We start from the raw sequence: 13,780 nt of genomic DNA on the forward strand, positions 1-13,780 counted from the left end.
TCCAGCTCTTCTTCAAGGTCCTGTGTTCTTTGTTTCCTGTCGAAGCTCCATGTCTCGTCTTGAAGTCCGTGATCCATTCCTGATGTCTGTGTTCCAGTCCAGATGTCTGTCTTCCGCTTCTGATGTCAGTGATCCAGTCCCGATGTCCGTCTCCTGTTCCTGATGTCTGTGATCCAGTCCCGATGTCCTAAACCCTAAGTTCCTCATCACCATCTTTCCTGGCTTGCGTGTCGTGGTCCGCGACCAGTCCCATGGGTGGGCTGAGTAGGGCATTTCATGGTACAATGCCTTCTTCACTACCGCAGCTCAAGCCTCCGGAGGGAATCCCTTGTTTGAAGCCAAGCCGTGTCTTGGTCCTGAATCCCGTGCTTGAAGCCAAGTCGTATCTTGGTCCTGTGTCTTGAACTTTGCTCACCCTCGGATACCTTGTGCCTGCACCGTCCATACCTAAGACTCTGTTTGAACCTGCTCCGTTGCAGCGTGGTCCGCGACCAGCCACAGGCGGCTGTGTAGGGCGTGCCTCGGTGCAGGCCTCTTCAGTATCTTCGCCATGTTCCAGTATCAGCTTCCATTATCTCTCCTAGAGTCTGCTTCGAGCCCAGCGTAGTCCGCGACCAGTCCCGAAGGTGGGCTGTGTAGGGAGCGCTGCATTGCAGATTCAACCCAGTACTTTACTTGACTCTCCTGAATACCTTGAACTTTGCTTGACTCTCCTGAATACCTTGAACCTAGCTTGAGTCTTCTGAATACCTTGTGCATCCAAGTACCTTGTTTCTGAGTCTCGTCTGTGCATCCAAGTACCTCGTTCCTGAGTCTTCGTCTGAATCTCCATGTTCTGGTCTTCGTTGCCCTGGCCTCCATCCGGTCTGCTGCTTCTTGCAGTTACCCAGTGGCAGGTCCAAAATGGCTTGGAACGGTCGGAGGACTGTTCATAAGACCACCATTGTGCTGATGGTCTTCCAAAGTGTGCAGGACTGGAGGAGGGTCAGTATCTTCAGTCATTTGTCTTCAGTCCAGCCTCGCTCCTGTCCAGCCCCATGCACGGGCATGCCTCGCCTGCTGCGGCACCTCTTCGGAGTTCCTCTGGGGTCGAGTCGTGGTCCAAGAACATTCATTCCCCTGGAAAGCGGAACCACTCTCCTAGCGCTTCCTAACATCAGATGCTGGCAGTCAGTAGGACTTGGACAGATAAACAAGAAATACAAGGCACACACTAAGTTAATGTAGAACAAACTGGAGACAGAAGCAGTGTAGAACCTCTGCAGGAGAGATGGATACATGAAGCAAACTAGGACCAAACAAGAACACTAGATACAAGAAGCAATCTAGAAATAAAGGGGAACACTAAGCATAGGACCAAACATAAGACCAACATAGGACCAAGCTCTAGCCAAGTGCGGATTGTGAGTCTAGAATATAACTATCCAAATAGGAACAAGATGGATGCCAGCATAAAGTTGGAAGAGCTGGAAAAACTAACTGGATAGTCCAAGGGGCCCACCGAGGTCCTCTATTGGTCGGAAGCAACAACTGGCCATCAGGGACTCACTTACCCACCTCTAAAAGTGCAGATTCCAGATCCCTCCCCCAAGAATCTTAAACCCACCTCAGAAAGGCAAAATCCCAAACAGAGAGGGTCAGAATGGGGCTTGCCCTTGGCTGGCCCAAAGTCAGGAAGAGCTGTAATTAAAGTCTCTGGAATAGCTGGACAGGAATAGGAACTGGAGTCAGATGCGAGTGGGACTCTCTTTGGTTCAGGAGCTGGAGTTACAACTGGAATCAGAGCTGGAGTCACCAGTAATGGAGTTGCTGGAACAACTGAACCCAGACTCTCTGGTACAGGAGAGTGGCTACCACCATTAGACCCTACATCCTGTCTCCGATTTCCTTTGAGCTAAAGAACCAGTTGCAGCCCTGGAGGCAGAGGAAGAGAAACCATCCCAGGACAAGAAGGGACTGAAACTTGCAAACCCCAAAGCTGCAAGATCAACAACCGCTGCACCTGAAAGGCAGAGGATAATAATGGTTGGTGACTTAGGTATATAGAGGCATCCATCTGCCAACCAAATATGTTGTCTCAGGAAGTGTGATATCTGCCAAGTGTCAAAGCCCAAGACATTATAGAGAGAATGCCAAAAATCCTCAAGCCTACTGACTACTATCCGATGCTGCTTATCCATGTTGGCATGAATGATACCGCTAGGTACTGCACAGATGGAATCAAAAGTGACTTCATGACTCTGAGAGAGAGTGTAAAGTAGATAGGTGCAAAGGTGATATTCTTTTCAATTTTCCAGTTCAAACATAATGGTCCAAGTGGGGAAACTCATATTCTGGAGATGAATGAATAGCTGCAAAAATGGTACCAAAGAGGGCCACCAACAGGTCAAGTTTTCAGGATATCTCTAATGAAGATGCATGAAACAGATTTTCCTAAAATGGAGGCAGGTGCATGCACATCTATTTCATGCATCTTCATTAGCGATATCCTGAAAACCTGACTTGTTGGTGGCTCTCAAGGGCTGGGAATGAATACCATGATCTAGGGTCTGGCAGCTAAAATTTAATTTAAAAAAAAATGCTAATCAAGGTAGGAGAAGAAACAGATCCACTGATGACAAATGTGTACTATTAGTAGGTATTTCATGAAGACTCTCGAGGCTCCAAGTGCCCAAAAGGAAGGAACTTGAATTGACAGTGAGATGAATCTACCACAGAAACAATGGGAGCAATGCATAGGTATGTGAGAATAAGCATCTTTCAGATCCAGGGCATACATCCAGACTCCTTCTTGAATGAAGGGTAAGATGGTAAGCAAATTTGCTTTCTCTGTTGACAAGTAGGGCTAAATTAGCCAAGACATGCAGGAAGTATCAACCTGAGGACTACAGCAGAGTACTCCTGAAAAGCAACCCAGGCCTCGCTGTGGAGAGTGGTCCGAGTGAATAGGCTGTGCAAAACTGTGTTTCCAAAGTTACTATCAATTCTTGAAAGATTGTCCAGACAGTAGTGGGATGTAAAGATACAAACTGAGAACCATCTACAGCTTTGCAAATGTCTTCAATAGGCACAGCTTGCATATAAGCCACTGAAATAGCATGGCTCTCAGTTGATGAGCCTTGACAGAATCTTTGCTCTGGAGTCCAGCCAGAGCATAGCAATGTGCAAGTCAGTCCACTGGCCAGTTGGACAGCATGCTCTTGACGACTGCTATTCCTAGTCTGTTAGGATCATTAAAGGCAAAGAGTTGAGAAGCCTGATGTTGAGGTTATATTCTTTTTAGAACTAAGGTTCTGTTGCAGTCCAATAAACGGATGACCTTTTCTCCTTCAAGTGCATGAGGCCTGGGGAAAAACATGGGCAATTCAATGATTGGATTCAGAAGAAAATTGAAACAATTTTGGCAGAAACTTGGAATGAGTACAGAGCACCACTCTGTTGTGGAAAAACTGCATATATGGTGAGTAATGAACCAATACCTGAAGCTTACACTTTTCTAGCCGAAGTCGTGGTAACTAGGAACACCATTTTCCAGAATCTTAGTGTTTAAGGTACTGCAATGTTTGTTAATCTATGTATCAGTGCTGCTTTAAAGATCTATGAATCTTCACATTTATTGAGATCACAAGGCATATATTTGTTGGACGTACCTTCTTTTAAACAACTACATTTGTCTTGAGGGAACAAATGTTTGCTGTTGCTGGGCCAGCACTTCAGAATTCATTGTCTGATGACATCTGAATCAAAAGCCCTATAAAAACTTTCAGGAAAAAAGTGAAAGGCTTCTTGTTTAAACAGGTCTATGGTGGGTGAACTAACTATAAACTATAGTGTAAACTATAAACTTAGTGTAAATTTAAGACCTTAGCAGTTTTACTATACTTTTTTTTTTTTTTAGTGTCACTTTTTTTAAATTTATGATCCTTGTTTTGAAATTAAATGTTATATAGTTTTTATCAGATTTATGTTTTATTTATTCTATGTTTTCACATTTTATTGTTACATGTTTTATAGTTTTTTTTTATTTTATATTATTATGGATAGACAGTTGTGTCTCACTTAGGAAATATTGACAGGGGATAAAAATACTATAAATAAGTAAATAAGAAAGCTGAATCTAACTGTTTATAAGGTGGTTTTATTAGTGGCACCCATACATCATTGAGTCCCATGGCACCAGTGGCTTTGCAATTTGAAGTTTCTTATGCCATAAGACTTTTGCAAATTTCGACACAAAAAGATGTATAGAGATCAGTTTGCCATCCACACAAACATGGTAAGTCGCAATGGCACTGACATGCACTTTGACTGATGATGTACTGAGACTTAAGAAGAAGAGGTAGAGTAATTAATGAAGCAACTCCTTTGGCTTGAAAGCACATGGGTCCAAGGAACTTGCTCAGCATCAACATGAAAATCTTTTCTATTTAAAACTGTAAGCTCTTCTTAATTAAGATTTCCTGGTGGAGATTACAATACACTCAACTTCCTTGGATAATGACAGCAATGAGATATGTGAGTGCTCAAAATCCATGCTGTAAGGCTGAGAGAGGAAAGTTTTGGAATGCAAAGATAACCTCTTCCTGAGTAAAGGTCAGGTCGGATCCCAGAGGTATCAGTGGTCTGACTGATAACTGAACGAGGTACAAGACGCATACTTCTCAGGGCCACACTGAAGGAATGAGGATCAAGCCTGCCTGATTCTTGAGCACTTTCTGCAATGTTCCGGCCACCAATGGAATTGGTGGAAAAACGTACAGTAGATCTATATCCCACCTGAGCAGAAAAGCATCTGGAGTGGATATGAACTTGCTTTGAAGAATGGAGCAGAATCTTTCCATTTTCTTGTTGACTTCTGATGCAAATAAATAGATAGGCAACCCTAGAGATCAAACAACCTATTTGTCACTGTCTGATTTAGAGACCATACGTGAGGACAAAACACTCTATGGAGGCAATCCACCAACATGTTGGAGATCCCAGGAAGGCAAGTTGCTTGTAAGAAGGTTTTGTGGCGGCAAGCACACTCCAGAATCCGCAGGGACTCATAGTATGTCAATGACCTGTGACCTCTTGCTTGTTGATGTAGAAGATCACTATTTGCTGTTGGGGCTTGATCCTTCTGTAAAAGGCTCCAGATCAAGGTTCAAAGGCAGTATATTTGCTCTACTGGAAGGAACACTCTCTCTTCCATACAGCCTATAAATTTCATTCTTTGGGTAGAAATCAGGATCGATTTGGTGAAGTTGACAATGAATCCCAGTGACTGATAAAGCTGGATCACCTTCTGCAGGGAATCCAACACAAACCCAACACCCTTACTTGGGAAGACCGCACTAGCAAATTGTCCAGGTGGGGGAAGACAGAGCCACCGACTACAAAGGTGTGCTGCTACTAGCCCTAAAGAGAGGAGTATTGTCAGAGAGATGAATCCACTATGAAACGAAGGTATTGCCAACGAGAGTGATATATGGGTATGTGAAAATACGCATATTTCAGATCCAGGACACGCATCAAGTCTCCTTCTTGAATGAAGGGTAGGATGATGTGGAAGGAGTTCATTTTAAACTTCGCCCGTAACAGGCTGCTGTTCAGACTTCATAAATCTAGGATGGGTTTCAATCCTTCCAACTTCTTGGGGATAAGGAAATAGCAGGAGTCTGTTAGGATTTCCCCCTGCCATGGTGATTGGGAGGGACAAGTTCTATCACACACTGGCTCAGAAGTGACTCCAACATGAGACAGCCAGATTAAAGGACAAACAAAAGTTAAGCACTAGAGGGCCGGAGAAGTGCAAACGGTAACCAGACTACACAATCCTTGGTGATATTTTGCTACTCTTCCAGGAAAAAGTGAATCCTTTCCCTACTGGAGGGGTCGAGGCTTGAAGGTAGTCTGGTCAAAAACTAGGCCCAGACTTGGACTGGTCTTGTGGCATCTTCGGCTGATGTCTTACCTTGACATTGCGAGTTGAAAACTGCAAGCCAGATGTAAAAGTGATGTACAAAACTGCTATAATTAATTTTTAAAATGTGTTAGCTGCATTATCCTAGGTCACAAGCAGCCTTCAGTAAAAACATTCATTATAAAAATAAAATAAGACAAAAAAGAACAGCTGAGCACGCCAAAATGATAAGGCACAAAAAGCATAGATGATAAATTGCCTCTGCAAGGTGTAAAAAACTTCTCTGAGCCTTTTTTTCCTGAATGTTTTATAACAAGTTTCCTTTCTTAAGCTGAGAGGTTGAGTATTCCAACACATTCACCCTGTAATTGAAAATAACTTGTCTTTAAACTCAACAAGCCTAATAACTCAATGGCTAGGAGCATCGAGCAAACATTTGTGTTCAGATCACAAGTTTCTTAAAGGACATTACATTTTGAAAAGGGAGGTAATGAAGGATGTAGCCTCCTCAGTGCTCTGGACATTATTGTCAGAACCATAAATTGCACCCTTTGTGTAACAGGTAGACAATGTAAGGAATTCAGAACTGGTGAAATATGATCAAATGTAGATGTGCCTTGTAGAATCCAGGCAGCCTGAGCGATTTACAAGATAAACATACATAATAAAATTACAATCACATATAGCACAAAATAACATAAACAAAATACAAGACAATCAATACCCAAAGTCAATCTTGGGAGCTGAAATCTTCAAATTCAAAGAATGATTTTATACAAATGCTTGGCTCATCAGAAAAGATTTTAATGCTGTTTTAAATGTTTTAGTATACTCCATTAGTTTCAAAGCTGCAGATATAGTATTCTACACAGCAGGTGCAGCCACGGAAAAAGCACAATCTTTTGTTACCAATAGTCTTGCTGCTTGTATTGTAGGTACTTCAAGAAGTCCCCTGTCTTGAGATTTTAAGTTCCTAGTGGGTTGATAATTCTGTAACAGGAAATTGATCCAGGGCAGAGTTATGGAAATTGATCCAGGGCAGAGAGGAAATACTAAGTTTGTGAATGAGGAGCAGTATCTTTGACTGAACCCTAAAACGGACAGGTAGCGACTGAAGATGAAGAGTTGATGTGATGTGGTCAGTATGCTTTTTACCACTGACCAGCTGAGCTGTTGAATTGAGAAGTAATTGAAGGGGCTTTAATGCTGAGTCTGGAAGTTCAAGATAGATTGCGTTGCAATAGTCCAAGGTAGGCAACACTATAGTTCAAAATTCACATGGCTCTAAGAAAAGCTTCAGCCTGCGTTGCATACACAACTACCATTTTAACATGAGCTTTAAAAGAAACATCTGAGTCAAATATCAGCCCCTACATTAGGAATGGTATGGCCTTGAATTACATTTGTTGGAAAGGACATAATGGAATGTTTGCTTAGATACAAAATTTTTGTTTTAGATAAGTTCAATGACAATCTGATACTTGATAGCTAGCAATTTATTGTAGATTTATAAACAGCAATTATGCCAATCGACCAGGAAGAACTGTATATTGTCTGCGTATATTTTTTATTTATTTATTTAGATTTATATTCCGCTTTTTGCACTTTTTTCAGCACTTCAAAATGGATTACATTCAGGTACTGTAGGTATTTCCCTATCCCCAGAGGACTTACAATCTAAGTTTGAACCCGAAGCAATGGAGGGTAAAGTGATTTGTCTACGGTCACAAGGAGCGATAGCAGGACTCAAACCCTGGTCTCCTGGTTCATAGCACTCTGCTCTAACCACTAGGCTACTCCACTATCATGTATGCAATGATAATAAAGGCCTAAGTCTGCCAACATAAGAAATTGCCATGCTGGGTCAGACCAAGGGTCCATCAAGCCCGGCATCCTGTTTCCAACAGAGGCCAAACCAGGCCACAAGAACCTGGCAATTACCCAAACACTAAGAAGATCCTATGCTACTGATGCAATTAATAGCAGTGGCTATTCCCTAAGTCAACCTGATTAATAGCAGTTAATGGACTTCTCCTCCAAGAACTTATCCAAACCTTTTTTGAACCCAGCTACACTAATTGCACTAACCACATCCTCCAGGGCTTTATTGTGCGTTGAGTGAAAAAGAATGTTCTCCGATTAGTCTTAAATGTGCTACATGCTAACTTCATGGAATGCCCTCTAGTCCTTCTATTATTCGAAAGTGTAAATAACTGAGTCACATCATCTCATTCAAGACCTCTCATGATCTTAAAGACCTCTATCATATCCCCCCCTCAGCCTTCTCTTCTCCAAGCTGAACAGCCCTAACCTCTTCAGCCTTTCCTTATAGGGGAGCTGTTCCAACCCCTTTATCATTTTGGTTGCCCTTCTCTGTACCTTCTCCATCGCAACTATATCTTTTTTGAGATGCGGCGACCAGAACGGTACACAGTATTCACCCATATTCTTGTTTGTAAATCCCACAGGATTGAGTGCACCAGGATTTCTGCAGGCTCAGATAGTGTTTCAGGATCCAGAGTAAACTGAAGACTTCTTAGCAGCTGTTTTTGTCCTTGCTGATGTTGACTTCCATCGCCTTACCCAACGTCCAAGAATTTGAAATATCAGAGGTCTTCTGGTGGTGAAGAATGCTCTGGCAATCAGGTAGGGGGAGTCTACTTTTTAGATAGGACAGGAGCTCAAGTTACAGAATAAGATACAAATACTGAAATGTCATAATAAAATGTCTGTAAAGAAATTTTCTATTTTAGTATTAGAATCTTGCTCCCCCCCCCCCCCCAAAAAAGTTGTGAAAACAATTTCAATGTCCTAAAATGAACCGAAGTGTGAGAGTACACTAACCCAGGACTCCAATAATGATGAAGACTATCAGGGCGGGGTCCTCAATCATCTTGGAGGGAATATCCTTGAGGCATGTTTCAGTTAGTGGTGTCTCAAGCAACCTCCTCAGGCTGGACCGCAGCAAGAGATTGTTGGGGACTATATCTCGCCCTTGAGACTTATAATGGGAGCTTCAGTGGCATGGAGGTGAGAGGGACTCCCTTTATAAGGGAACAAATCTGACACTCTTGACAGCAGAGGTTAAAAAGTGCCCACACCTTGTCACTAGCTGCCAGTGAGGCAAAGAAAGTCTTCACCAATTCCACTACTTGGTCTATGGGCTGCTGTGCCCTCTGACCAAGATTTGGGGGATCATTCTTCCGAGACCAGTATAGGTTTATCTTCCTGAGCAAACCCTCTTGGACTGCGGGGAGACGTGGGGGTGGGGAGTGGATCCCTCCTGGTTCAACTGAACCGGTGGATGCATGGAGAGCAGAAGCACCATGTGGGAAATTATTTTGAGTTAGCTTGCAGAAGAATATTGTACCTCGATAGGAAGTATTAAAGCAGAGAATCATTGATATTATTAGTGTAATTATTTGATATAAGGCATATAAGTTCTGAGAATAAATATGCCATTTTCTTAGCTTGCTTGCAACAAAATAAGTCCTGAGATTAGATATATATTAAAGAAGGCTAACTGCAGATATCAGAGGAAAACAGGACAGTATCCACTTGGCCACATCTAACTGTTTGCTGATGTGATAACAGATAGTTGGGGCTCCAAGAACAAATGGAGTGGCCGAGAAAAAACACTAGAGCAAAGGTCAGAAAAATTAACTTAAAAAGAGCAACATAAGACAAGCTGTTTGAAAGTGAAGGAAAAGCAGCTCAAAAGAATAGCTTGTGAACATTAACAGTGGTTAATGAAGTGCCTGATGAGATGTTGCTGATTTCCCAGTGCACTGTGTTCCCAGATCTACAAAGATATATAAGACTCACGTTGGGGGAACTGTGAGGGGAAGTATTTTTGTGAATTTTCTTTAATGCAAACTCTAATCTTGTATGCTTTTATTGCTTAAACTTCTATACTTATAAATAAGTGTATTGTGTAATGTATGACAAAATAATCACCAATTTTCCTTCCCACTATATATCACAAAACAGATTCTAGTTTCTAGTTTATTAGGTTTTATATACCGTCGTATCGGTAGTTCCTTCACAACGGTTTACAATATAAAAAGAAGAAATTCAATAAAAAGTCTGGATGGAGATATGGACCTCAAAATCACAAGCGATAAGTGTACTGAATCCCCTTTAAGGCCTCTTGCTGATCGATCCTGTTTCAAATGTCTTAAGTTCATTGACAGAATCAGGGATCGATGCTCAAACTGTCGTGAGTCCTGGGGCATGTCAGGATCCAATGCTGAATGTGTCGATGGAGCAAAGAGTTGTGCCAGCTGAATTGAGGTTCAATGCACTGATGGCTAGTGTGCCGACCACAGATACATCGATGGCGCCAGGGCTTGATGCACTGACAGCACTGGATGCATTGATGGGACAGAACCCAACTTCAGCAGCACAGACTGAACTGCCAGCTCCTACACATAACGCTTTTTTTTATGTGTCAACAAGCCTCGAGGGGCTTCCAGGCCTTGTTCCTTTGTGACATCAGTGACATCCTGCCGCAATTGTAACAATTAGCTGCATTGTGGTCTGGTCACAGACACCGATAACAAATGTCGTGGCCGTCAATTATGGACATCTCCTGGTCACACACACAGTCTTTGAAGATGCTGGTGTGGCCTTTTTAGAACTGGACATAATAACTCTCTAACCTTTATTTTATTTTATTTTTTTGGTAGCACTGGAAAGTGCTGTTGAGGCACTGCCGAGGCAGTGAGACAACTCAATATGAGCCGAGATCAAAAAGCACAAGAAGAGTGAGGCAGGATACACATCTGTGCAGGAGCTTGGACAAAAAAAGACTGAGGGACTTGAGGCAGTGTGAATAGTAAAAAATCTATAGCTAGGAGACAAAGGTCTGTTTAGTGTCTATGCGTCATGGCTAATTCAACCCTGCTTGTCAACAGAGAAAGTAATGGCAAAAACCAGAAAGATGCTTGGCTGCACAGGGAGAGGAATGGTCACTGTATAAGTCCTTGATGAAACCTATTTGAATTATCGTGTACAGTTCTGGAGACCATATCTTCAAAAGGATATAAACCAGTCAGAGTCAGTCCAGAGGATGGCTACTAAAATGATCCATGGTCTTCGGATATAGATCCATAGATCCATGGTTCTAAGGAATATGGAGATAGACTTAAAGATCTAAACATGTATATCCTAGAGGAAAGGCAAGATAGGGGAGATATGATGGAGACATTTAAATACCTCCAAGGTTTCCATGTACAGAAGGTGAGCCTCTTTCAACAGAAAGGAGGCTCTAGAATGAGGGGTCATGGGAAGAGAATGAAAAGGGATAGAATCATGAGTAATTAAGGAAATATTTCTTTACAGAGTGCAGAGTATGTATGAACCAGCCTCCACATGGAGGAGGTAAAGATGAGGATGTCTAAATTCAAGAAAGCATGGGATAAACAAGGAGAATTTCTAAGGGAGTTGTAGGGATTATATAGCTGAATAGTTGTGAGGATGCAGACATACTTTTTGTAACTGCAAAACTGATTTTTTTTCTTCCACTGCTAGCACTGCTTTCATATGTGGACAAGGATTCTGGCAAACCACACAAACAGTAGCAGTGTTTGCTATGCACAAATCACAGGCCCACTCTCCTGGTTTCTAAATAAACTGAAATCCAAAGTTAAGGCTCCCAGTAGTAGAATAATTGTTATTATTCTAACATGATTCTTTCGAATTTTCAAAACTTTGATATAACAAATAACTAGATATGCATGGGTTGAAGTCAACAAAAATCATGCCATGCTCCATAGGCTCTATTCGGCCAGAGTCTAATGTGACAGTATAGTCAACCAGAGGTATAACCCCAAAGCAAAGAGTGGGCAGTGCATAGACAAGGCAAGATAGGTGGGTTCTAACAGGAGACAGGCACCTTCTGTCTGCTTCGGTCATGTTCTCCTTTTCATTTCATTTATTGTTCTTAATATCCCGGTCATTAAGCATGTTATCCAAGCAGTAAGTTGAGCCCTCAGGTGCTGCAACTAGCAGGACTTGATATAGGAAACATAAGGCACGTACTATGGCAACATAGAACCCAAACCTGAAGATATGAAGGCACCCACAGTAATAGAGCAGGACCAATGCAGGAAAATCTAAAGCAGTATAAGACCACTGCAGGATGACTGGATACATGATGCAACCTAGGATCAAACAGGATCACTGGATACACAAAGCAATCTAGGAGTAAATTGGAAAATGAAATGTAGAACCGAACATAAGATCAACATAGTACCAAGCTCTAGCCAAGTGTAGAATGTGAGCCTAGCATATAACTCTGTCCAAACAAGAACAAAATGGCCGTCATCCGGAAGTGTGGGCCATAGAGTTGGGATGACTAACTAGAATATCCAGACAGGATGGCTGCCAGCAAAAAGTGTGTGTCACAGAGCTAGGAGGACTAACCAGAACAAGAGGCTCATCGAAGCCCTCTACAAGAACTGCCTACAGGGGTTTCACACTATAACTGATGTCATTCTTCAGCAAGGCAGCTACGGATCCAATTTAAAACTGATTTGCTCTTTTACCATCATCCCCTTATTACAAAATATAATCATGCGATTGGCGCCCTCCCCAATGTACTTTTTCTGTTTCTTGTATCTAATGCTGCTCCACTTATTTGAAAAAAACAGGATCTATTTTCACAAACATTTTGTCAAACAGAACAGGAAAAAGATGCCATGATATTAATCAACTACGTCTACAAATAACTGGGTCTGAATATAAAAGAAAATCCTTTTCCTGAGCTTAAGCAAATTATCCCAGAATCCGAAACCATAAATACCAACCTTGTTGATCATGCACCAGCACATTTACAACTATATACACAGGCATTTCAATACTGCCTTTTGCTTCTGTGCTCATATCCCATTTAAACTAATAAGTAGTTCTAAAACTTAACATAGCCAGGAGCTTTCTTTTACTTACCAAACCTTCCCATCATCATCCTACAAGAAGCAGACAAGACTTTAATTAATGTGAAGTTTAAAAACATAATACACAATAGCAAAAGCATTTAATGGTCTATGAAATACTGAACATAAAAGCAGAACATAAAACAGATGGCTAAATGACTAGATGCCATAAATATTTTTCTGAAATGACTTGTGTATTAAACCATCTCTCTCCTTAAAAAGGGCCCTTATTTCTCAAGTGGCAAAGATAAAATGGGCCAATGGAGTGTTTTAGAAAAAAAACATTTGATAAAGCAGAGTTGCTTACCTGTAACAGGTGTTCTCCTAGGACAGCAGGATATTAGTCCTCACATATGGGTGACATCATTGGATGGGGCCCGGCACAGGACTTTGATTTTAAAAATTCTAGAGCTTTCAGCATGCCCCACTGAGCATGTGCAGCTGTAGTCATCACCCTGCCTCCGAGGTAGAGTCCTCAGTCCATGATATAGCAAATGCATGGAGAAACTAACTCCCAGGGGAGATGGGAGGGTTTCGTGAAGACTAACATCCTGCTGTCCTATGAGAACATCTGTTACAGGTAAGCAACTCTGCTTTCTCCTAAGACAAGTAGGATGATAGTGCTCACATATGGGTGAATAAAAGCTACAGGCTGTCCAAGCAGAAGAAAGCGGTAAACCGCATAGTGCTGGAGCACTACGCCTTCCTTTGCCTGAGAAACAGCCGATCCACCAGGGGTGCAAACTGGAGAAGAGTTACGTAGTCCAAGTGCCTATATGTAAAAAATAACCGAAGCTAATGATTTCCAAATTACCCCTAACAACTGAAAAGCAGGTTGTTAATACAAACAAAAAACACACTTTGAAATGTCTGTATGCCAATGCCAGAAGTCTAAGAAGTAAGACGGGAGAGTTAGAGTGTATAGCAGCAAATGCTTGAT

General features: G+C 41.9%; 1 protein-coding gene across 1 annotated transcript in view; it reads right to left on the reverse strand.

The window, feature by feature from the left end:
- Positions 1–13,780, reverse strand: part of PARVB (parvin beta) — a 465,356-nt gene that overhangs the window by 176,009 nt on the left and 275,567 nt on the right. The window contains 1 exon segment of the mRNA XM_029600119.1: positions 12,854–12,873. Coding sequence (XP_029455979.1) covers positions 12,854–12,873 — 20 coding nt within the window.

Source organism: Rhinatrema bivittatum, chromosome 4 (genome assembly GCF_901001135.1).
Source record: "Rhinatrema bivittatum chromosome 4, aRhiBiv1.1, whole genome shotgun sequence".
Taxonomy (NCBI): domain Eukaryota; kingdom Metazoa; phylum Chordata; class Amphibia; order Gymnophiona; family Rhinatrematidae; genus Rhinatrema; species Rhinatrema bivittatum.